Source organism: Oenanthe melanoleuca, chromosome 19 (genome assembly GCF_029582105.1).
Source record: "Oenanthe melanoleuca isolate GR-GAL-2019-014 chromosome 19, OMel1.0, whole genome shotgun sequence".
Lineage (NCBI taxonomy): Eukaryota > Metazoa > Chordata > Aves > Passeriformes > Muscicapidae > Oenanthe > Oenanthe melanoleuca.
In genome coordinates, this window is record NC_079352.1 from 5755442 (window position 1) to 5777994 (window position 22553).

Genomic DNA, 22553 nt, shown 5'->3' on the forward strand with positions numbered 1-22553 from the left:
TCCCTCAAATTCCACTGTTTTAAGAGCAACAAGCTGCCCATAATCTGTGACAAATGTCTTTTCTAAAAGCAGATGCTTTCCAGGAGAAACCTGTAATGCTGATTTGAACTTTGTTACCATGACCATCAATACACAACAAGTTGGGGAGGTGGCTCATATACCTCAACAAAAAACACTTCTGTTCATTTCTCAGTGAGATATGGCCCAGCTCTACACCCAGGTGTAACCACAAACCCCAAGAACTTGTATTTATAGTGCTGCCCACTGGAATATGGGACAGCCAGAGGTTCTCTCTCCAAGGCCTGGGATGCAGAGGCAGCACTGCCACGACCTGACTGGGCAGTGTCACCTTCTCAGGCTGCCCACCTCTGCAGTGACCTGTCTGAGAAGGAGGGATAATTAACCTCCCTTCTCTCCTCTCCCTTGGCTGCAGAGCAAAATCCCAAATGCTCTCAACGCACCTACTGAACCTCACCTGCATCTGACCTCCAGGATGAAGCAGCTTGTTTCCATCACCCACATTCCAAAAACAACAAGTAAAACAAGATGTAGCAAATCACTTTTTTTTAGCCATCCCAACTTGGATTTTGAGCTGTTCTGCCCCCTGGCAGCAGCAGAACACATTCACACTACTGCATGCCTGCTCCCTGCAGGCACCACAGAAGGGAAAAACACAAGGAGCAGGGAACAAGTCTGCAAATCCAGGAGAGAGGATATGGATAGCGAGGAGGCTCATCACTGACCTGACTGCAGATTCTGTGAACACACAGAGCTCAGGTCAGAGCTGCAGTACCATCCCAAACAAGTGTCTATTTACTGCTTAAGCCATACCACAGGAACACTGGGAATATGTAGGGAAATGCATTCAATTCAAGTAATTGTGAAACAGTAGGATTTCACAAATAAAACAATCAGCATTTATTGTTGTATTACAAAACACTTCATATTTTGGCAATATTTTACAGTTTATCCTTTTCCTTCTTAGGGCCCGTTGAAAAGGTACGGGGGCAGGGGGGAAGAAAAGAGGAGAATGTGGAAATTAGGATTAAATTTCAATGTCTTGCTTAAAAAAAAATCCTCCCAAACCACCCCAGTCCCTCCCACCAAAATAAAAATCTAGTTTCACTCAATTCCACTATCGAAAGAGGCCATGGGTGAAGCTGCAGGCAAGTTCACTATCAAACGCATCAAGAAGACAAACAAAACATTCACAGTGGTCTTCAGTATGGTCTGTTGCGTTGATCATTTCTGAAATCATTTCTGGAAGGGAAAGAAAAGGTTCTAAGCAAATAACTAATGAAGGAAATAACAAACAGTCCCTTCAGTCAAACATTTCTACAATGACGTCTGTGTGCTGCTCCGTGTTTATAGAGACCTCATCCAGAAACATTCACAAAACTCAAGGCTGAGTGATTCTCTCTGGAAGCTCCTATCTGTTAGTTCATATTTTCATGGCAGTTGTATTTGCACACATAAACAACCCCTTTCCCACAGTCCCCATCAATCCCCCAGCCAAGCAGAGGCACAGGCTCCTCTCACCTTCCTCCCATTTTGCCCCCGTAGCCGCCTCCCCGGTCGCCGCCGCGGCCGCCGCGCCCTCGGTAGCCCCGCTCTCCTCCGTAGCCACCTCTCCCACGGAAATCTGGGCAGAAACACACAAACACATCAGCTTGCTCAGAAAGATGCAGATGCATGAACACTTTTAACATTGAAGGGGTGTAGCTGTTTCTGCACACCTCCTGATGGACGTGAATCTTCTGGTCTGGGCTCCCCACACTGGTTGCAGGAATTCCTGCGAGCGAAGTTCATGTTGCCACAGGACCTGGAACAGACAAGGATTGCCCAGATTGAGCTGTGAAGATGAAGCACCCATGAAACATCCCATCCTGATTTAAATGACACTTACGGGTTAGGACAAACCCAATCACCATTTTTGGGTTCCCCACTTCTACCCTGGAAGCCCCCACCTCTTCCATAGCCACCTCGTGAACCTGCAGACAAAATTATAATCAGAATCAAGTTCTATGAACTGCACATGACAAACAGGTATCAAAGATTGTCACTTCAGACCCCAAGTAACAGACAGACTTTTCAGGTTTAATGCAAATACATTCCCACTATTTATTATAAATTCTTTTTCAGCAGTAAAGGGAAACCTGATCTGCTTGAATTGCCACTGGGTAAATATGAACCCACTACATGCATTAATAAAATTTCAAAAGTATTTAACAAGGTATAAGATCAGTCACTTATGGCCAGATTTAGACACAGAACAAGAATTTAACAATAAAAGAAGTCTGTCTGGATTAAACCCAGGATGCCTCTGACACAGGCACAGAGACAATATTCTTGTTTTCTGCATCACAAAATTAAGAACTTTTATACCAACTGAAGTTGTTGAAGAATCCTTGTGCACCAGCCTAGAGAACTGCCTTATTTCAGAACTACAGTTTTTTGACAGTCACTGCCCAAAGCATGATTCCTGGAAATGGTAATGAATACCCAGTGGATTACTGACAAAACTGTGTATGCAGAGAATCAGGGAGATTGATTTGGCCTTTATTAAAGAAATCAGTAATCTAACTGCTGCTCCAAGTCAGCAGCAGTTGAATTACGCACCCTGCTTAATCCCATCTGGAAACAGAGTATCTCAAGGCTTCGAAGTAACAAGCAAATACTCACTGGGAATTCCCCCCTGTAGATGTGGGGCTGGTACAGTTCAACATCCCTGTTACACTTTCTCTTTAAAAGCAACACTGAGAGAAAATCTGGAGAGTTTCCAGTTCTAAAGGAAAGCATAAATTCTGTGCTGTGCAGAAGAGATTACAGATTTCAGTTTACTTAACTGAGTTCAATCCTTATTACTCCCTTTCCTGGCAGAATCCCAAAGGCTCATATATTTGATGAATCACTGCTTCAAAGTCAACTTCTCTTGAATACATCAATCATAGTAAAAAGCATTTAAGTGTGCAAAAACAAGGATTTGACAGACTTTAGTCCCACCTCGACGCCCGCCACCTCCACCTCCTCTCATGAACTCAGGTCTTCTGGTTGCAAAAGAAACTTTGATAACATTGCCATTGAATTCTTTTCCTGTGGGAGGAGAGAAGGGATCAATAAAGCTCCCAACAACACAGCAGCAAGCCCAGCAGAGCAGAAGTGATTTGCACATCCAGACTGAACATAAAACTCTTGAGACACAAGGAAGCTGCAGTAAATTTCTTGGTTTTGAAACCACTGGTCCAAAGGTGAGATGGAAACACTGACATACTCGCTAAACTCTTCACAAGCCCACAGATATTTTAGTTTAAATGAGATCTGTAAGTTGCAGTTTAAAGACATAAGAATGTCTAAAAGATTATTGGCCATGCTCATAGAGAAATAGTTTGGATGTTGGAGCTGTCTGTAATTCCACCAAGGCAACAAGGCTTTTGTACCACTCAATAGACATCCTAAAATTTAACTCCCAAGTGTATTTAAATGAAGTTCATGGTTTTCAGAGACTGGGCTCTTCATAGATCCAATGTTTATCACAGACAAACAGCACTGCACATGTGCCTAATATAGTCATATTTGCCTTACCCTCTTAGACAAAAGTCAATTTGCATTTTATTAGCAAATACAAACATGCCATGCCAATTTTTTTAAAAAGTATCATTTTCCACCAGATGCACAGTATGAGCTTTTGTTTCTACCCAGTATCACTAAAATTCTGTGAGCACACAAGGTGACAGGAGAAGACACTTCTCCTTCACCCCTTCGAGTTTATTACCACAAGAACATCACTGTATTTCCTGCAGCCTGAGGAGTTTTACATCAATGTATTTCTGGGATAAATCCGTAATTTTAAAACCTTATCACCGTGTATATACAGAGCATTCAGCACAAGACTGTCATAACCACTCCCAAACTCTAAAAATGCTCCCACAACACTAAAAATATCAATGCAACACTGTAGGGAATCCCTCCAGCTGCTAACACAGATTACAGCTCTGCTGGTCTAAACAAGAAGTGACACAAACACCACCTCTCATACCTTGTGCATGGGTGACTGAGGCACAGCACCAAACCCTAAGTTTCACTGCACATTTTTGGTCTAAATCACTATCTGCTGTTTAATGAAACGAGAGAAATCCAATACACACCAGAAACCATGAAATATAGGTCTTTGTTTAAGGAAAAAAAACCCAGCTATAACCCTAAGCAAAAACCCCCAAAACTAAACCAAACAACCCAAGCCAAAAGCTACATAAATAGCAGCACTGGGTCTCCAGAAAGGTAATTGATTTTCTTCTTCCACTGCTTGTTAGATTCATAAATAGCCAAAGAACAGGTAACTCTCACCCACCATCAAACCAGTCGATTGCTGCTTTAGCAGAAGGAGGGTCATCAAAAGATACTGTGGCTTCTCCCTTTGGCTTGCCAGTATCCTTGTCTGTGTACAGATTTATCATGGGTTTGCCAGTCTTTTTGTTGGTCTGAAAAGAAAGGTTGTACACTTGGCATACTAGAAACACTGGTGAAATCAGTTCAGAGCATAAACTGTAACACTAAGTGTCTTTAGTGAGAATATTCTCCTGGAGCTGGCCTGCAGAAACAGGGATTTGACTGAAGGATACTGACTGGCTGCTCTTCATGAAGTAATGATGGGCCCAGTTCTAACAAAAAATGGGGTCAAGTGCACAAAATCCTAATTTAGAACTGCAGAACCAGAAGCAGCAGCCACAGAACAGAGGCACACGTGCTGCAGTACGAGGGTGGCACAATGGATAGTGTCAGGGCTATAAAGACTAAAGAAGAAACACAAAGCAATCTAAATGTCACCAGGAGAAAGGTGCTAGTGCTGCCAGCTTACAAATGAGCTGTCAGCTGGGAGCCCAGATAAAATATTATCTACAACTGCTTGGGAGACAGAGAGAACTCTGCCTTGAATGATACCAGCACATTTCCAGCACAGCAGCTCCACCAGTTCCTTTCCTCCTGACCCATGATTTCTCATTTCACATACCTTTATGATACCAATCTGTTTGAAATAGTCTGCCACTTGATCTGTTGAAACGTCCTCTCCAAGTCCTTGCACGAAGATGGTGTTGTTATCAGAGTTGTCAGACTCTGAATCTGTGGAAAATTAAGCTACATTTACCATGTGTTTTTGTGGTAGCAACTGCAGCAATATTTTGAGATCAGCTATGTGCTGCCCAGTAGCACACCCTTAAATCCCAGAGACATTTTGTGTGAAATAAAAGAGGAGCAAGGAGCTTAATTTTGAGGCTAACACCATCAGCTGAGTACACTGGACAGCTGACCTGTCTCACACCCAATATTCATGCAGCTGGGCATCCCAACCCAACAGAGCAGCGTGTGTTTTAAATAACACAAGCCTAGCTGAAGTGTGATGGCACTGAAAGCAGCTGCTTGGCTCAAGCACATTCACAATTCTTCAGGAAATTCTTACTTGTTGCATTAACATCCAAAAATTGACATGCACTTCAATTAAATAAATTATTTTCAAGGAAGGCATGCTTTAGCTAGGCTTCTTTTGAGCAATGGGAACTGCAGCCACATCCATCCTTCTACATAAACATCTTAAAAGCAGTGACCTAAGAGCTACAATCCACTCCCACTCACTGCTTGTTTCCTTACCAGCATCTGATCTTGGTCCATAATCCCTTTGACCTATGATATGGGTTTGACCAAAAATAAAAAAAGAAAAAAAAAAAAAGAAAAAAAAAAGAAAGAAAAAAGACTATTATTAGCACAACACATTCAAGTGACTTTTTTAGCAACAAGAAAATATACAAAGAATGTATGCAATGCATCTAAGATCTAAGACATTCACCAGAGATTTAGAGAATATTTAGATTTAAACGTTCAACAGAAGGCGTCTGTAGGACGTTAATGTGTTCTTTAACTTGCAGCATGTGGCAGTTGCCACACTGATGCTGTGCTGGTGTTTGCTTGCAAATGCTGGTTGTCACATCACCAAGCAATTTCCCACTGTTTTTTTTTTTTCTACCTCTAGTACCTTTCTAAGAAGCATTTGCAACAAAAATTTTAAAAATAAAAGAAAAAAAAATCCGGTGAACGTCACTGTCTCCACAAATTCTTTCATGCAATTTGACAAAGTAGAAATCCAGTTTATTGCTACAAGTTTGGCTATTAAAACTCATGAACACACCAGCCTCACCAAAACTCTATAATGCTTCTACTAGATAGTAACAAGATATTGGTGGCTTTTAGATTTATAAAGAATTTCCACTGAAACATTTTTGGATACTCGGCACTTACCACCGTAATTTTTGAAGCCACCACGGTCACCACCACTGCAGAGGAAAAATTGAAGAAATGATTTCTTCCTTAAGTCTCTACGTGCTGAGCCCAAGGCTCAATCTACAGTTAACTGATGACAAGTTGAGAATTACTGTCTGGCAGCTAAAGCACCATGTCTATGTTCTCCTCACTACCCATTCATGTTCAAAGATTAAATTACAAAGAAAAAAAAATCTCTCAGGGTGCTGCATGGAGAAGAGAAGCCCTAAGGAGTATTTTAAACTAACCCATACACATGTGGTTGGTTCAATACTTTCTCCCATCCCATCAGCCAAAATAACAGCTATTCAGAACCGGGGTTTAAAACAAAAATCTTATTTTCATGAAGATTAATGTGGGCTTTAATTGTAGATGTAATTGCTACTTTGGAATAATTACTACTTTAGTACTTTCCTAGAAGTCAAAAGAGCTAAAATTAATCTCTATTGTTATGCATTCATAATAGAGGGGATAAATCAGCAGAATGAGCCATTCTCTGAGCAAGGGTCTGTGGGGACCTACTGTGCTTGGCATTACAGAGAAGGTGTGTGTGTATGTGAGCTTCAAAAGCAGAGGCCGTGAAGTTTTATTTCATTCATTCTGAAACCTGTGGCACAAAATGTAGACCAAGTTAAGAGAATACACACATCAATTTTCAAAGGTTAGAAGGGGATTTATAACAGGTTGTTATGCCTCCAATTATGTGCATGAAAATAAACCCTCACTCTTTTTTTTCACTGGAAAGGTTTGTACTGGAAGGATTTTTCACAACAGCATTTTTAATTGCATCCATGTTATGAACACAAGATAATCAATACTCAGAGCCTTCAGGAAAAATACAACCACTGGATTTTTTTAGAAAGTCAATAACCAAATGTCAGAAGGACTAAGTCATACTTCCATGTACAACTGCCTGCTTGTCCTCCTTGTCCTGAGGGACACAGCTGCCACCTCAAAATCAGGCAGGATCACCTAATCCCAAGAGCTTTCTCACCACGATAAAGGCAGTGTAAGCTCAAACAGAGAAATATCTCCAGCCTCTGGAGCTATTGTGCCTCTTCAGCAAAGCATTTGTGACTAGAAATCACTGCAGGTGTTAATTCCATCTGTCTGCTCACACAGAGTCCAAAAGGGCACACAAGCACCCACCAAAAGGCAATTAAGTAAAATTAGGGAGTCATTTCTTTGGCACTCTGTCCATCTGTTCCAGCAAATGGAAAGTCATGAATGGAAGCTGCTGATACTTTACATTTATGAGAGAAAATAAGGTTTCACCAGGTTATTATCAAACCTGGTTTAACAGAAACTCTTTGGAAGGTTACCTGACATTCTAGAACAGTTTGGCACAACAGATAACATCACTTTTACTGGGACTTTTCTTAAAATAAACTTTTTGCTGCAGATTTTATTGCTGTTCCACAGAAGAAATCTGAATGCTAAACTGCAGCGTCATTTATTCATTAATTCACTCTGCTCATTAAAGATTTTACATGCAGCATCAGTGCTGGTCTTTACTCAAGGCTGTCTGTTTTCAAGGACTGATGATGAAAAACACAATGGTGATGAAAAAATTTACTGTAAATACCTTTTTGCCACCTCCAATTCACTTCAGCTAAAAAAAAAAACTTCATTATGACATAACAATTTTTAGTAGAACGTCTGTTTTTCTGGGATTTTAACTCAGAAACAACAACAGTGAATAATATCAATCACCTAAATGTTATGAAAAATTTCCACCCCCAGATTATGGTCCCAGCTCATTAGGACAGCAATATCCAAAACAAATACATTTTCTGATGTGGAAGTACATGGCAGTTAGAAAACCCCAACAATCTAAACACTCAGACAAAAGAAGTTTGTGTCAACACATGACGGATTTTGCTGGAAGTGAGGGTTTTGTAGGATGCTGGGGTGAAAATGTGTGCACCACAACCCTGAGAAGCAGGAGTTGAATATACAAAATGTAAAGGGAGTCACAGTGCAATGCCTTAATTCTGTGATACAGCAGTTCTGCACCCTATACTAACGAGTGCAATCAATAATTTTAATTAGCTCTTTAATTAATGTCTACAGAAATATGTTTTTGCCCAAGTATGCCTCAGCATGTTATCTTCTGCTTAGTCTCACATGACCAACCCAACAAAAATCTGGAATATCTACCATCTACTGATAAATACCTTTGATGATGGACTACTGCTTTCCTACATTTTTACATGGCATTTGATATGTGATTTATGAAGCTGCAGCTTGTTACCTTCCTGCAATTGCTGGGCAAAGCCAGCCAAGATTCCCTGAAATCCTGCAGCAAGTCAAACACAGAAACTGCAAGCAGCTGATGCCACAGTCTCAGATTTACCCCTCACTGAGACCCAAAATCCAATCTCAGAAACTGAATTAGTTCCCACATTATTGTCATAAAACATGTGGAAAATACAACTGCATTTCATAGCCCACTGCTTTACCAGGCCTGCACACAGACCTCAGAGATGTGTGACCAGATGGATTTTGGAATCTTAATATCCTGTGTTAGAAACATGAACAGGCAGTTAAAACTCAGCAGTGCCACCAACTAAAATAATAAATAAGAGGCTGAACTGCAGGCAGTCAGAACATGACAAGGCACCACTCAGTGTGTGAACTTGCTGCTATGTAAGAGAAGTCCTCAGTTGTTCTCTTCATAATCAATCATAGATTTATCATCCCCTACTAGGCTGTAACTGGGATTCATCTGGATATTGCTTAATCCAGCTGGGAACAGCTCTTTAAATTAAAGTACAGGTAATATGGGGAGCTCAACATACAAGAAATGTAGATTTATAAATCTCAGATACTGGCAGAAGCAGAACTAAGAGTTCAGGGACCAAATTTCAGCCTCCAATGTGTATTTGTCTCACCAAGTGTGTCCCTAATACCTAAGAGTGTATTTTAAAAACAAGAAAGGAATATTTAGTGCACCAACAGTCACAGCCAGATGGGTTTTTTCCCTTACTTATATTTATTGCCTCTGTCAAAATATTAATTCTGAACACAAACCACACTTGCAAAACACATCTGCACTATGTTGTAGTTTCTTTATATTCTAATATATACATATTTATATTCTAGTATATATTCTAATTCTCACTCCTAATAACCATTCAACAATTAAGGTGCATGGGTACTTTTTGTTTATAGTAGATCACCATAAATCTGCACAAGAGATAAAAAATAATGTATACTGAGCAAAATGAGGATTTCTAAATCCTAAAACAATGGCAAATCCTTTCCAAACTGCATCTCTGTGGCTCCCCCAGCACTGTGTGAGCAGAGCCAAAAGCAAAGCTTATGTCACCTGCTTTGTTTGCTACTGTTTCCCACTTATAGCCTTAACCAGAACTATTCAGTCCCCCAGCCACAGTAACCATTTATTCCTTGTTTTTCAGTTGAGGACTCTAAAATACTTGGGTGAATATCTTAAAGTAAATTGAGAAATATTTTACTTCTTAGCCAGAATAAAAATTAGTGAGATCATAGATTTTGCAAGCTTCAATACAATAGGGTGGGGAAATTCTACTAAAATTCCAAAAGGTGCAATTCAAGGCCATTAAAAAAAATATCTCAAAGATAATTCTGAAACTCTATGTTATTAAAACTAAAATTTGAACTTCTGACACATGATAAAATGAGTGTTCTCTACTCAACTAATATCAGCTAAGAAATCTGAACAGGAATTTCTCAAAAGATATTTTCTTCTCAGTGCTGGGTGACTTTTCACAGGCAAAAAGGAAAAAGGAGTGCTGAAAGCATTCAGTACAGGACATGTCCAAGTCCTTCTGGTTGTCAGAATAAATCTACACCTCTAAAGCTGCATCAAGTTCTCCCTATGACTAAATGCCAGTCAAGGAAGAATTGTTATAAGCTAAGAACAAGAGATTCATTCATTGTGGTCTCACATTTGATATTAATTTGTTTGTAAAGTCAAGGAGCAATTTTTACATGTTATTTTCTAAGCACTATAAAATTCAAAGCCTACATTATTATTCTATCCCCAGAAGTGCTCAAGACCAGGTTGGATGGAGCTCTGAGCATCCTGGGATAGTGGAGGTGTCCCTGCCCATGGCAGAGGGTGGAACAAGATGATTTTTGAGGTCCTTTCCAACCCAAAACCATTCTGGAATTCTGTGATTACACCATCATTAAAGTATCTGTGCAGACAAGGTTTTTAGATTATCTCCTGATGGCTATGGAATTTTCATGGTTTGGCATTAAAAGGGAACCAGAACTAATCAAAATGGTGGCTACTGAAGATCAACGTGGTATTCCTACATGTATTTTCCCCCAAATAAATAAACAAACAAACAAATAAGGGAAACCTAAGAATATAAACCCCCCAAAGAACCCCTAGTCTTAAACCCCATTTTCACAGGACTAAACATGATTTCTTACCTTACTACAAGTTATTTTCCCCTTCATTATAGAGTTTGTTAGTTAATTTAACCTTTTAGACATTTCTAATAAGCATGTCTGCTAAAATATATATATGTCAGGAGGAGAATCCTCTATCATAACTAAAGATATATGACTATATGAGCTACTGACTGTAGCTCCAGAAATCCCCCACAAAAATACCATTAAAGCCAACTTCCCTTAACAGAAGCAGACAGAATTCCTAACAAATGCCTTCCCACTTGCCTGAATTTTCCTCCAATTTTTTATTCACTTTCCCTCTTTCCCTTCATCTGGCTTCCCAGTTCAGTGAAGCTCCATGATCTACATGGATGTGTGACCAAAAATCTCCTTATATTTTAGAGGCAAGAGGCTTTATTTTCACAGACACTAATACATTTGACTTTATCTTACAAAGACCCAGGTTTGTTTCAAAGTGACAAAATCTATCAGCAGTGTGTTTTTTGAAGCTCACATTCATTGCTATTATTGGAAAGGGATCAGCTATAAAGTTCTTTTTAAAAAAGAGGTTTTATCACAGTATTATGGAATATCCTTCCGCAAAGGAATTTCTGTTTTTTAAAAAAAGTTCAGTTTTAACTGAAAATTAAAATTAACTTAGAAATTATTTTACTTGTTATTTTTGTTTTATGTGAGGTACTATATATTACAGAATTCTTTTTATAAATATTTATGTTTATTTATAGTACATAAAGTTGTTTTTATTATAACAAATATTACAGAAAAATATGCATTGAGTTTATATTATATAAAACCCCAAACATAAAATAACACTAATATGATTTTTCTAATTGTGCTACCACACCTAATTAGAAGAGGTAAGATCCTCCTACATCATTACAAACAAGCCATTAAATACAATTTAAATATATATTTAAATATATAAATAAATACCTTTAAAAGCAACCAAGCAGTGGATTATTTTATTGAAATTAGATCACTGAAAACACTGTATAATTATAGAATTTTTTAATCTGAGTCTAGGAATAACCCAGAGCTGTGCAGCTTTTTGAAGGGTAAGTGGTGCTGACAAGCAACACCTCAAAGCTCTCTGGAAGCTGCAACATTCTTGGCCTGCATCAATGAGCCCTCTGCACCTCCAGCCACTCAGAGGGACACAAAGGGGAGCCAGTTGTGAGAGTTATTAATAAATAATATCTCATATGTTTAATTCAGTAGGCTTTAAAGCCAAGGTCGTAATCACAGACCTCTGCATGAAATCATCTGCAAGCACAGAATTAAAAATGTGCATAAATTTTCTTGACAGTACAGAGCCTAAGGCAATGAGGAAAGGGGTGACAGCATTGTTAGTATTTCAGATTTACCCAAAATAAACGTGTTTAGACTGACAAATAAATAAATTAAAAAATATGTGTATTTTAATAGAAGTTTAAAACTGAAACAAAGCAATACAGAACAAAGTAATGTTACTACTAAATTATACAAGGCCAAAATACTTCCCTGGTAAAATGTGAGCTACCTTAGGTATGAATTTTATAAATATTTCTCAATCAATGGCTGCTGGTTTTCTCATCACTGAAAACAAGCAATGGGCTGGGGCAGTTTTTGTATTGCAACTCATGCAAATAAAATGCAGCTATGTGTCAAAACAATCAAATGCTTGGTCTCAATCTATGAATCTCAAAGCTGTTCCCCTAAGCAAAACCCATTTCTGTGCAGTGCAGAAAGGTTTAATTTTAGAAACCTCCCAGTTTGGGAAATCTACACCTGAACCACCTTATAACAGACATATAATAAACAAAAATGAAAAACCAACTAAATAATAGGAAACAAGGGTAAGGAGTTGCAGGCACTGGAATGAGATCACTTACCTATATCCAGACATATGACCTCTTCCATCCATGTCATATCCCCCTCTACCTCCTCCCTGTGACCCGCCATATCCTCTATTATCTTCTCCATACCTGCTCTTTTCTCGGCGATCATCTGGGAGAATGAGTCAAACCAAACACAACACCAGTCAATTGTAGTGCAAACTGCAGCACAGTGAAAATTCACACCCTGGAATTCCCACCTCCTCTTCATTAACTCTGCCATTTATATTGAGATGTATCCACTCTTAAATTTCTCTGACATTCTCTGTGCCAAAAATGAAAAAAATCAAACTTTGCTCCATTATCTCCCTTGGCTTCCAGGGTCACTGAGTATATCAGAATGTAAAAAACACTCTGTAATTACACTCCATTTTCCAAACATTAAACACATCTTGTCTAAAATATATTTTCCACTTGACTTCCATACAGCCCTCCCAGTTTGCAAAAGACATGACTGAAGACAGAACAAGGATAAATAGAGTGGGTTGTGCTGCTGGTGTGAAGTTAATGCAAGAAAAAGGCTTCATTTTAAACATCATCTATCTCACAATTCACCTACACAGCATAAAGCTGGAATGTGAAGTGCAAAAGCTCTTCATGACTGATCAAGACATGTCACCCTCGTGCAGGGAGAGGGTTCAAAATAGCTTGGGAAAAAAATTCCATTTAGAATTTGCAGAACTCAGGGACAGAGACTCTGCAAGGCTGTTCTACCATACCTAAATGCAACCATTCTGGGGCCCTAAGAGATTTTAATCTCCCTATAAAGTTTTGAAAGTCTTAACAAATAAAACACTCCCCAATATCATCAACATGGAAAATAATTTAACTTTTCATCAAATCAGCTGCTTGTAGAAGGAAATCCAACCATTTCACAGAGCTCCTGCTCAATTTTATTAGCCAATACTGAATTCAAGTGAATTTTACCTTGGCTGTTGTGGCTATAACTTCCCTTCTGAGACTGGTAGGATTGCTGGGAGTGGCCATATGAGCTTTGGTGCTGGTTATAGCCTGACTTTTGGTCATAAGAGCTCTGGTGGCCATAGCCCGACTGCTGGTCATAGGAGCCCTGGTGGCCATAGCCCGACTGCTGGTCATAGGAGCTGGACTGCTGGTCATAAGAGTCTTGGTTTTGTCCATAGCTTGACTGCTGGTCATAAGAGCTTTGGTGCTGACCATAGTTTGACTTTTGTTCATAAGAGCCTCTTCCACTTAAAACAAACAGAATTTGAATTAATAGCTAAATGTTCACAGAACAGAGAGGAAAATAATGGCTGAGAATTCATGACACTGCTAAAATTTCCTAATTGCAGTTAACTTATTACAGAACTCAGGAACATCACTCCTCTCATGTGTCCCACTCCAACACTTGTTTTTTTCCTCTCCTCAGTACCATCAGTGGCTGATGGAGAAAGAGCCTGTGACCTAAACACCAAATCCTTCCCTCTGCACCTGCAGGGCAGAGCCTCAGTGCTCCTATTGCACAGTGCAGCTGAGACTTGCTGCCTAAAAAATCCCCAAATTTTGCTTTCACTGAATTGCAATCTCCCCTCTTCTGGGCATTCTACAGTTTATCAAGAATTTTTCTAACTGCTCTGGTGGCTTGTAACACACCTGTGGTTCTTCTCACTTCAGTGCATTCTATACTACCCCAGCAACCCCCATCAGAAACAATGACAGTATCACATCCAGGATACTCCAACACAATGCAGCTCTACATTCCAAGAGGGAGTCATAAATCTTCTCTAAGATTAAGATTAATAATTTCAGAGCAACCACAAGGGAATCTCACCTACACCACACTTGCCTAAGCTATTTCAGCATCTGAAGTAGAAACTAAAGTATTTTGAAAATCTAGACATATGAGAGAATAGTTCTCTTAGCCTTTCATGGCAAGGCATAATATAGATTTATGAGAAATAAATTGCATTCAGGGAACACTGGCTGTTACTCATTCCTTTGTTTCCCCCCAGGTACTTAGTTGTGCCTTAGCTGTCTTATTTTTTCATTAACTGAAAAGAATCTCTGACCTCTGCCACCCTTTCTTCTTTTCCCCCTCCCTACTTCCACCCTTTCTCAAAAGATGAGGCACTAGATCTGCCACTCTCCAGTCTTTGGCAATCTTACTTGCTAGTGAAAGTATCTCAGAAAAAGGAAAAAAAATACAAGAGCCTCCAGAAAGTTTCCACCAGCTTTTCAAATTACTTTCAGATCCAGTGCACTGGGTCTAACCAATCCCAAAATATCCCAACTGTGTAAATACCATTTAATCTGCTCTCTCCCACTTCTAGCCTAGATCTCAGCTTTAACCTTGCTAATCCCAGTGGTAAACAGCTTGTGAAGATTTTTGTTATTATCTTCACTTCAAAAAAGTCAGCTCTGCTTTAGCCTTTGCACCTTTACTAACAAAGGAAACATTGCTGAAAGCATCCACAGTTTGCTGTCTTCCCTTTCCTCCCCTAGAATGTGACAGCTACAGTTTTGTGGCCACCCTCCTCAAAGCTGCTACCATTTAATTTCTGAGTTTCTCCTTATTTGTTATAACTCTACACTGAGAAACTTTCCTTCCAAGGTCTTTTCTTAATTTTCTAGATCACAAACAACTTGTTAGAGAACCTATGTGCTGTATTTTTTTTCTACTGGACATCCACAGAGTTAAAAACTACATTATTACCTCTGTACAGCTCTAATAAATACTCAGAAAACAAAGCAAAACAAAACTTAACTGTGCACCTCCCTTTGTTGTGGAAGCAAAAATGGCATCTGAGTGAAAGCACCTACTGCTGGCAGATTAAAATATTTTTTAACATTAAAATGTTTTATAATAAGAACTACAAAACCAGAAACCAAGCAGAGGTTTGCTGAAGTCCAGATTGTTTTATCACCTTGCAAAAAAATACAAAACCATGTGGACCTTGGACACAAGAATGAAGTTTATGGGAGTATTTAAAAGAGGTCACATGATCCTCAGTAAAGCTCTAACACAAGCAGTAACCTTGGGGTGGAGGCACAAAGCCTGTAAAGTAGGCAGTGAAGATATTCAAGCATTAAGTGGCCTCTTAAGTCATTCTGGGAAGTTAGGTTGTATTTTCAAACATGCTTTCAAAGTTGTATCATTAATCCTCCTGAAACTGAACCCAATACAACATCACAAGTAAATGACATTTGCAATAGCACAGAGTGCAGCATGCATGTGCACATTTAATTTCCTGATGAGGATATAAGCCCACCATGTTCTGAGAACACTATTTAGTTGAAAAACCAAAATATATTGCTTAAATGACATTTCTGAATCCTTTCTTTTTCAAGAAAAGGCATTCTGAGCCAGATAAGCTGCCTGCAATCTGAGAGCAGCTAAGAGTTCCCTTGCAAAGAGCTTATTTGAAGTTAATAAAAGAGCACTGTAAGTTTATACAAAAGAATGTGATTGAAGAGGGATTTGATAGGTCTTTCTCCTAATCAAGAAGCTCTGCCAAGCCCATTCTTCATTGTAGCCACAGCCCAAAGACTTTCTAAAGTGTATGTCCCCATACAGCTTGACTTCAAAACAACTACACCCATCTTTCTCACATAAAGAAATATTCTTCCTGTATCTCCCGTCCTTTCAGACATTAAAAATGTTTCAAGGATGTGGATCTTCAAGTATTTGTCTTTTTCTCAGCAATGTTAGCAAGAAGTATCTTATAGGTCTAGTTAAGAATGTACAACTACTAGACAATACTTGAAATAGACACTGGTAAACTCGGCTTCCTTACCCTCTGGATGACCCTTTCTGCTGCCCCTGGCTGCCATAGGACTGCTGGTTGTATGAGCTCTGATTCTGATTTTCATAATTGGATTCATCATCATATCCCTGGGAATCTTGTCCATAACCTGGAAATCGAGGAAGAAAATTTTTAGTCAATATTCACCTTTTAAATCCTGCCAATAAATGTAACAAGCTAGCCAAACCTGATTGATTTTGTCCATAGTTCCCATGATAGCTTCCATAGTTCTGTCCATAGGAGGAACTGTCTCCACTCTGCCCATAACCAGAATATCCCTGTAATTTCAAGAATGTACTCAAATAAGTGTAACTTCCACAGCAGTATATTACAGTTTTCCTTGGCTAGACACAACTGCAAACATCAAGCACAGTTGAGATTGGAATTCTTCCTGGCCCAGGAACAATTATTTTCACTCAAGGAACATCTGCTTTGAAAGCTACAATGGTTTTTTCAACATACCTGTCCTTGTCCATAATTCTGACTGCTCTGGTTGCCATAGGATGAGTAGCTGGAAGAGAAAAATGCATTTAAGAAATGTTTAGAATGTCCTCCACACAGGTTGGAAAGTAAAGGTATTTTTGGTGTCTCTAAGTTTCTCTTCATTTCAAAACAGGTGTTTAACCCAAGTACTGCAGTTCCAGGCATATTAAAACTGCATCAATGGTTGACTATCAGAAGCCAGAAGAGCTTATTTTAATTTCTGCTGTGTTTCAAATATAAATTTTAAGTACATGAAACCTGGATTTGCTGCAATTTTGTATTATACTTACTCATTATTCTGCCACTTTAAGCCTTCATGAAATGACAAACTGACAGAAGAAGCACGTGCTGAAACTCATCATACTCAGACACAAACCCAAACTCAGGCAGTGCTACATGCACAAAACCTCATGATTTTCATTGGCACAGGCAGCATTAGCTGTAATTTTTATACTTCCATAAAAACACTTGTCTCACTGATTAAAACATGCCCTGCAGCCTTGGGCCATATAACAAATATAATAACCTTTGGCCAAAATCTTAGTGAACAGCTTAAGGCAGTAACATGAAAATATTTCTCTATATTCATGTCATTTCAGAAGTTTTTACTATTATAGGATGTCATTCAAATTTACATCCATTTACATTACACAGTTATTGTCTTCTCATGAATTCAGACTGATTTCTCTTGTTTTATAAGGCATCTTGAGAAAGGCCCAGGTGCAAGCTTTCTGCATCCTTAATTCCAAAAACCTATCAATTCTCTATCCTGAACAATCAGTCATCATGATGAGAATACTAAATGGTCTTTTAGTTTGCAGATGTAATTGCTAAAAGCAAAACAAAAATCCTCACATACCTCTGCTGGCCCCCAGACTGACTGTAACTTCCAGAATCTAAAAAAGAAATAAGCCATATTGAGAATTTCCAATGAACATTTTCATCTCTACTTACTAGAGGAGAAAATTTGGGGAGAGGGAGAAAGGTTCAAGTATACTGGATATTTCAACTACTACACCTGCAGAATGAAGCCTCCTCTTTATTAACAAAAGAGAAAATATTAAGACTGGAATGACAGCAGCACAGGGTGTGGGGAACACAACAGATTTGGAAATGTCCCTTTTGAAGGATCTGAATTCTGTTTTCAAGGAGTCTTCAAACACCTGGAAATGTACAGCCCCTCTAATGGCTATCAAGTACAGTGGCATCATCAATGAGCAGAATGCAGCAGCTTAATTAATGAAGCAAAGCTAAGTAGGTCAGTGCAGCTGAACCCCTTTTTGGGATGCTCTAAGAAAGCTCCTCTGAGCTAAAGGACACAAACAGGCAGAATGGGAGATGAAAAATCAGGGATGGAGGAGCCACACCACTTCCCTTTGCTCACACTGCAAGAGGAAAAACCCAGCTCAGCAGCACGTGACAGATGCAGCACACAGAACACATACTGCTCCATCAGCCTCACACCCATTCCAACCCCAGCTCTGCAGAGGTTCCTCACATCCCCCTCTGCCCTTCCAGCCTGCTCAGTTCCATCCATCTCACTTCCTAGGCAGGAGCCTCAAGCTGCTTGAAATTCCCACCTTGTCAAAACCCAAACATTCTGAATAAGACCTGCAATTTTTCTCATCCAATCACTTCAAGAATTTGTATAAATACTCTTGTGCCATGGTCCAATAAAATCTATCAGGAACTACTCACCCCCAGTTTTGCCCTTTTCCCCACATTGTCTCTGCAGCCTCTATCCCCTGAAGTGCCTAAAATGCTGACACTGAGAATTAATTACAAGGCAGGGTAAATGCCATAAATGACTGCAACCATTTTCCAATCACAACACTCATCAGATTGCTGAATCTGTTCATTATACCTCCCTCAGCAGGTTATAAATCCAATCCTGCCAGTGGTTACACAGACACTTAACCAGAGCTTTGATGAGGGCATCACCTGAGGTGATGGATGTGAAATGAGGGCGGGGTATCACCCGAGATATTCAGACACAAAGCAGCGTTTTTAATGATAAAGTATCTCCTCAAAGCAACACAAAGTATCAAATGTCATATTCTGTAACAGAAACATGTACCAAGCCCTAACACGAGATGAAAGGAGGTTAAATTTCACAAGTCCTACAAAGCCGTTTCACTTTGATGTGAATATTCAACCTTTTGCACTGCTACAAGTATTTCATTGCTTTTTTCATAATGAAAAAGCAATTAAAAATGGAGAGGTGCAATTCACGTTTGTTTTAAGGGGTAAAGTAAAATTTAAATTTCCATTTAAATTATCACAAAGGTTACTATTAAGTAGGTCACTATATTGTGAAACATGGTTGTGGTTTAACATTTAAATAACATTAATGCTGCTTATTTAAGATTATTAACAGTAGTATCAGAAAATTCTTAAGTAAGGATGTAACTAGCTGTAAATTTAAGAATTGCATTTAATCTCCTTAGCTTCTCCTCAACAAACTTCCATCAAACCACAACATTCTGGAAAAAAATTGAAAGCAACCAGATAAGAGCCTGTAAAATATGAAAACACAAAATCAGAGGAATTTCCTTTATTTATAAATTTTTCTACATCCTCTGCTGGACCACTTACAGACTTCTGATCGATTTATTTTCGTGGGCTCAATGGGGACAAGAGTCTGTAAGGATTTTTGGAAATAACAGTTTATTCTGAAAATTCCTACACTTTTTTTTCTTTTTTTTTTTTTTTTTGAATGTTTAAAAAGTTAGTGGAAAGATTTCCTGTTGATGAAGTGGGATATAGCAGCTTAATCACCTTGCACTACTCAGGGGGTTTATTCCTCTCAAGATAGAACAGCCTGCTGTTTACATTTGAAAACTGAGGTTCTTTCTGAAGCAATTCATGTAAAGAAGCAGCACTGCCTCTCAGAATCCTCCAAAGAAAAAGACCCTCATGTTTGAGCATCACTAAAAACAGAGGAGACATTCAGGTGCTTGAGTGGACAGCAGCTGACAGATGGGGGGAATGTGGATGTAGCTCATTGCCAAGCTTTACTCATTTAGTAGAAAAATTTGTGATTTGGACTCATTTTAGTCACATTTGCTTTTCCTGGTTGGTAACTGCTCCTCGAATGAAAAGATTCCTTTAGCATCCCCTGCTTTGTTTGTATTGTCTATCACTCACACACGCAGCACTAGACAACGCCAAAATGGCTCGACCACAACAAAACATGGCTCACTCCACAAAGCACGGCCAGCCTTGGAATTCCTCCTCCCACAAAATCCACACCTATCCAAGGCTTCCCAGGGGCAGCACTGCCGGGGGACACAACCATGCACACCTCAAAGGGGATGAAGAAACAGCACATTGTGCTCGGAGAGGCCCAAGGAGGAGCTGGGCTGTGTCAGGTCAGCCGGGAGCGCAGATCCTGCCTCTGTGCTGGGAAACAATCCCAGCCAGGGCGTTTTTAGGGCCACAGCAGGGGGTGTGAAGCCCCCCCACTTCACCCTGTGTGAAGAGTGCAGAGAAGCACACACTGGGACACAAAGGTGGCTCCCCTGCTGCAGTGGGGAAGGCATTTCCCATACTAAAGAGGGGCAGGACCCGAGGGAGGAGGTGCCTGCATTCCATGGGGGGTGCTGATCCAAAGGGGGAGCACACAAACCACGTTATGGAGAGGGGCACGACCCCAAGGGTGACCCACACCTCACACCGGGACGGGACAACCCTAAGTCGGGGTGCACACAGAAGGGCTGTGACCAAAAGGAGGGAGCTTCCATCTCACACAGGGGGGAAGGGTACACAACCCAAAAGTGGGGAAGGGCATGAACCAAAATAGGGCCCACATCCCACACTGGGGGAGCTGTGACACAGCCCAACGAGGATGCCTAGACCCCAAAAGGGGAGGGGGTGCACCCCACGCATCATGCGACCACAAGAGCCCAAAGGACCCTGTCCCCACGGCCCCCCCACTGCGACACGGGCGGGGGGCGCGCTCGCCAGGCCACGCCCCCGCGCCCAAGGGGGCGTGACCCGAGCGGCTCGCGCAGGGGGCTCCTCGGGGAGGGGGCGTGGCCTCGGCCGGAGGGGGCGTGCCCACGGGGGCCACCGGCGGGGGCGTGGCTCCCCTCCCCCTCACCGAGCGCAGGGGGTGGGTGGTGGGGGGGGGGGGGGGCGTGAGGGAAAAAGCGGCCGCGTCCCCCGCAACATGGCCGCGGCCTTTCCCACATGCGCCACATGGCGCTCGCTCCGCCCGCCCTCCCGCACCCCACCGCGCCCGCGCTCGGCGGCGGGAAGCGGAGCCGCCGCTGCCCGCTGAGGCCGGCGGGGCTGGCGGCACCTACCCGAAGCCATGGCGGCGGCGCTGAGGGGCGGAGGGAGCGGAAGGAGCGCAGGGACCGACCCGCCCGCCGCGCCGGCCGCGCGCACACTGAGGCACCCGCAGCTCGCGCGGACTGCGGGGCCGGGCGGCCAATCAGCGCCAGCGGCGCCTACCACTCGCTGGGGAAGCGGGGGGGGACGGGAGGTGAGCAGGGCCGTGCCAACGTACAGCGGGCGGGGGGGGGGGGTTGTACCAAGGGGAGGGGGTGCGAGCACAGCGGGGATCGCGTCGAAGGATTAAATTAATTAAATTAATCAATGCGCAGGGCATGATCAAGATGCACAGAGGGAAATGCGGGGATTGCACACCCGGCTTTCCGTACCAGCAGCCCCCTTATTTCACTCAGAACCCCACTTGTGCATCACCATTTGTAAGAGATGCTAAATGGAGTTAGAGAAAACATCTAAAATCTGGGTCCTAAAGAAAAAATAAGAAAGGTTTGCCAGCGTTTCTGAGTATTCTAAAAAAGCCAAATATCAACTTGGGAGAATGGTTTTCCAAAGGAAGGGAGGGGTCATGATCTTGGGAGCCACTTCTGTGAAACGTGAGTGTTTGCTTCAGAGAGGAAGAGTGATGAACTGAGAAGACAGTAAATGCAACGTTGATTATTTATTCTGATTATTTTTAGAAAGTGTATTTCTTGTTTCGCATCTTGTTTCTTGTGATAGTTAGGAAGTTAATAGTTGCACCTTTCTGTCTAGGGACAATCTGCACATGCACCCAGAGAACAGTGAGGTTTTACCCTGTTTTTTAAATTTTAAAGGCAGTAAGGAACTTTCTCTGATTTTAGCTGAATGGTTTGAGCAGATTTGCAGAGAAGTTGGGCATAGCAGCAGGAGGCAAATCCCACTGCCACAGCCGAAAATAAGTTTCTGCAAAGCAAGCAGTGACTGGAATAATTAATAAAGGGGAAAAAAAAAAAAAAAAACCAAAAAGAAAAGGAGGTTGGAGCTCCCTGCCTCTGTTTTGGTTTCTCCTTGAGAAACTGCATCTCCTTCAGCCACCATGTCTTCTACTGCTCCATGAGCCTTTCTTGACAAGCTGGGACCTCACAAAGGCTGTTCGTGCCATGTTGGGATTAGGGCAGATCCCAAAAATGCCAGGGGACATGGGGAGCCTTTTGCTCTGAGTAGAGCCTCTCAATATTTGTGCATTCCTTGGGGACTGAAGGCTTCTTGTACACAGAAAATTGAATTAATTCAGAGAGAGTTTCAAGCTTATGTGTCTGTCTGCTGCTGATAGATCTGTGCTATGGTCCCAACCAAAAACTTTGAAGCTGAGATGTGGAAAAATCATCAGCCCTTCAACCCTCTGCTCTTTCCTTTTGGCTGGAAATGATCCCAGCTGCTTCAAATCCTTCTCCAGAGGTGG

General features: G+C 41.1%; 1 protein-coding gene across 2 annotated transcripts; it reads right to left on the reverse strand.

Moving 5' to 3' along the window:
• Positions 1-894: 894 nt before the first annotated feature.
• TAF15 (TATA-box binding protein associated factor 15) lies at positions 895-21287 on the reverse strand. Of its 2 annotated transcripts, XM_056506626.1 has the most exons (16): positions 21145-21287; positions 17697-17733; positions 16817-16865; positions 16542-16632; positions 16346-16463; positions 13518-13801; positions 12588-12702; positions 6289-6323; positions 5644-5676; positions 5009-5118; positions 4349-4478; positions 3004-3093; positions 1907-1991; positions 1737-1822; positions 1540-1642; positions 895-1260 (listed from the first exon to the last, which is right to left on the reverse strand). In XM_056506626.1, exons 1-16 carry the CDS (start codon positions 21152-21154, stop codon positions 1221-1223), a joined length of 1416 nt encoding a protein of 471 aa, XP_056362601.1. In that variant the 5' UTR covers positions 21155-21287; the 3' UTR covers positions 895-1220. The 2 variants fall into 2 exon arrangements, with proteins under 2 accessions (XP_056362601.1, XP_056362602.1); XM_056506627.1 differs by lacking the exons at positions 6289-6323; positions 16542-16632; positions 16817-16865; positions 17697-17733; positions 21145-21287 and having other exon boundaries at positions 16346-16535.
• Between the last annotated feature and the right edge of the window lie 1266 nt (positions 21288-22553).

Bases quoted from the DNA above. Each gene is read 5' to 3' on its own strand.
- TAF15 (XM_056506626.1), bottom strand. The intron at 16,464-16,541 runs GTTTGGCTAGCT...CTCGATTTCCAG, and splicing joins CTATGGACAAAATCAATCAG to GTTATGGACAAGATTCCCAG. The intron at 12,703-13,517 runs GTAAAATTCACT...TCATTCTCCCAG, and splicing joins TTATAGCCACAACAGCCAAG to ATGATCGCCGAGAAAAGAGC.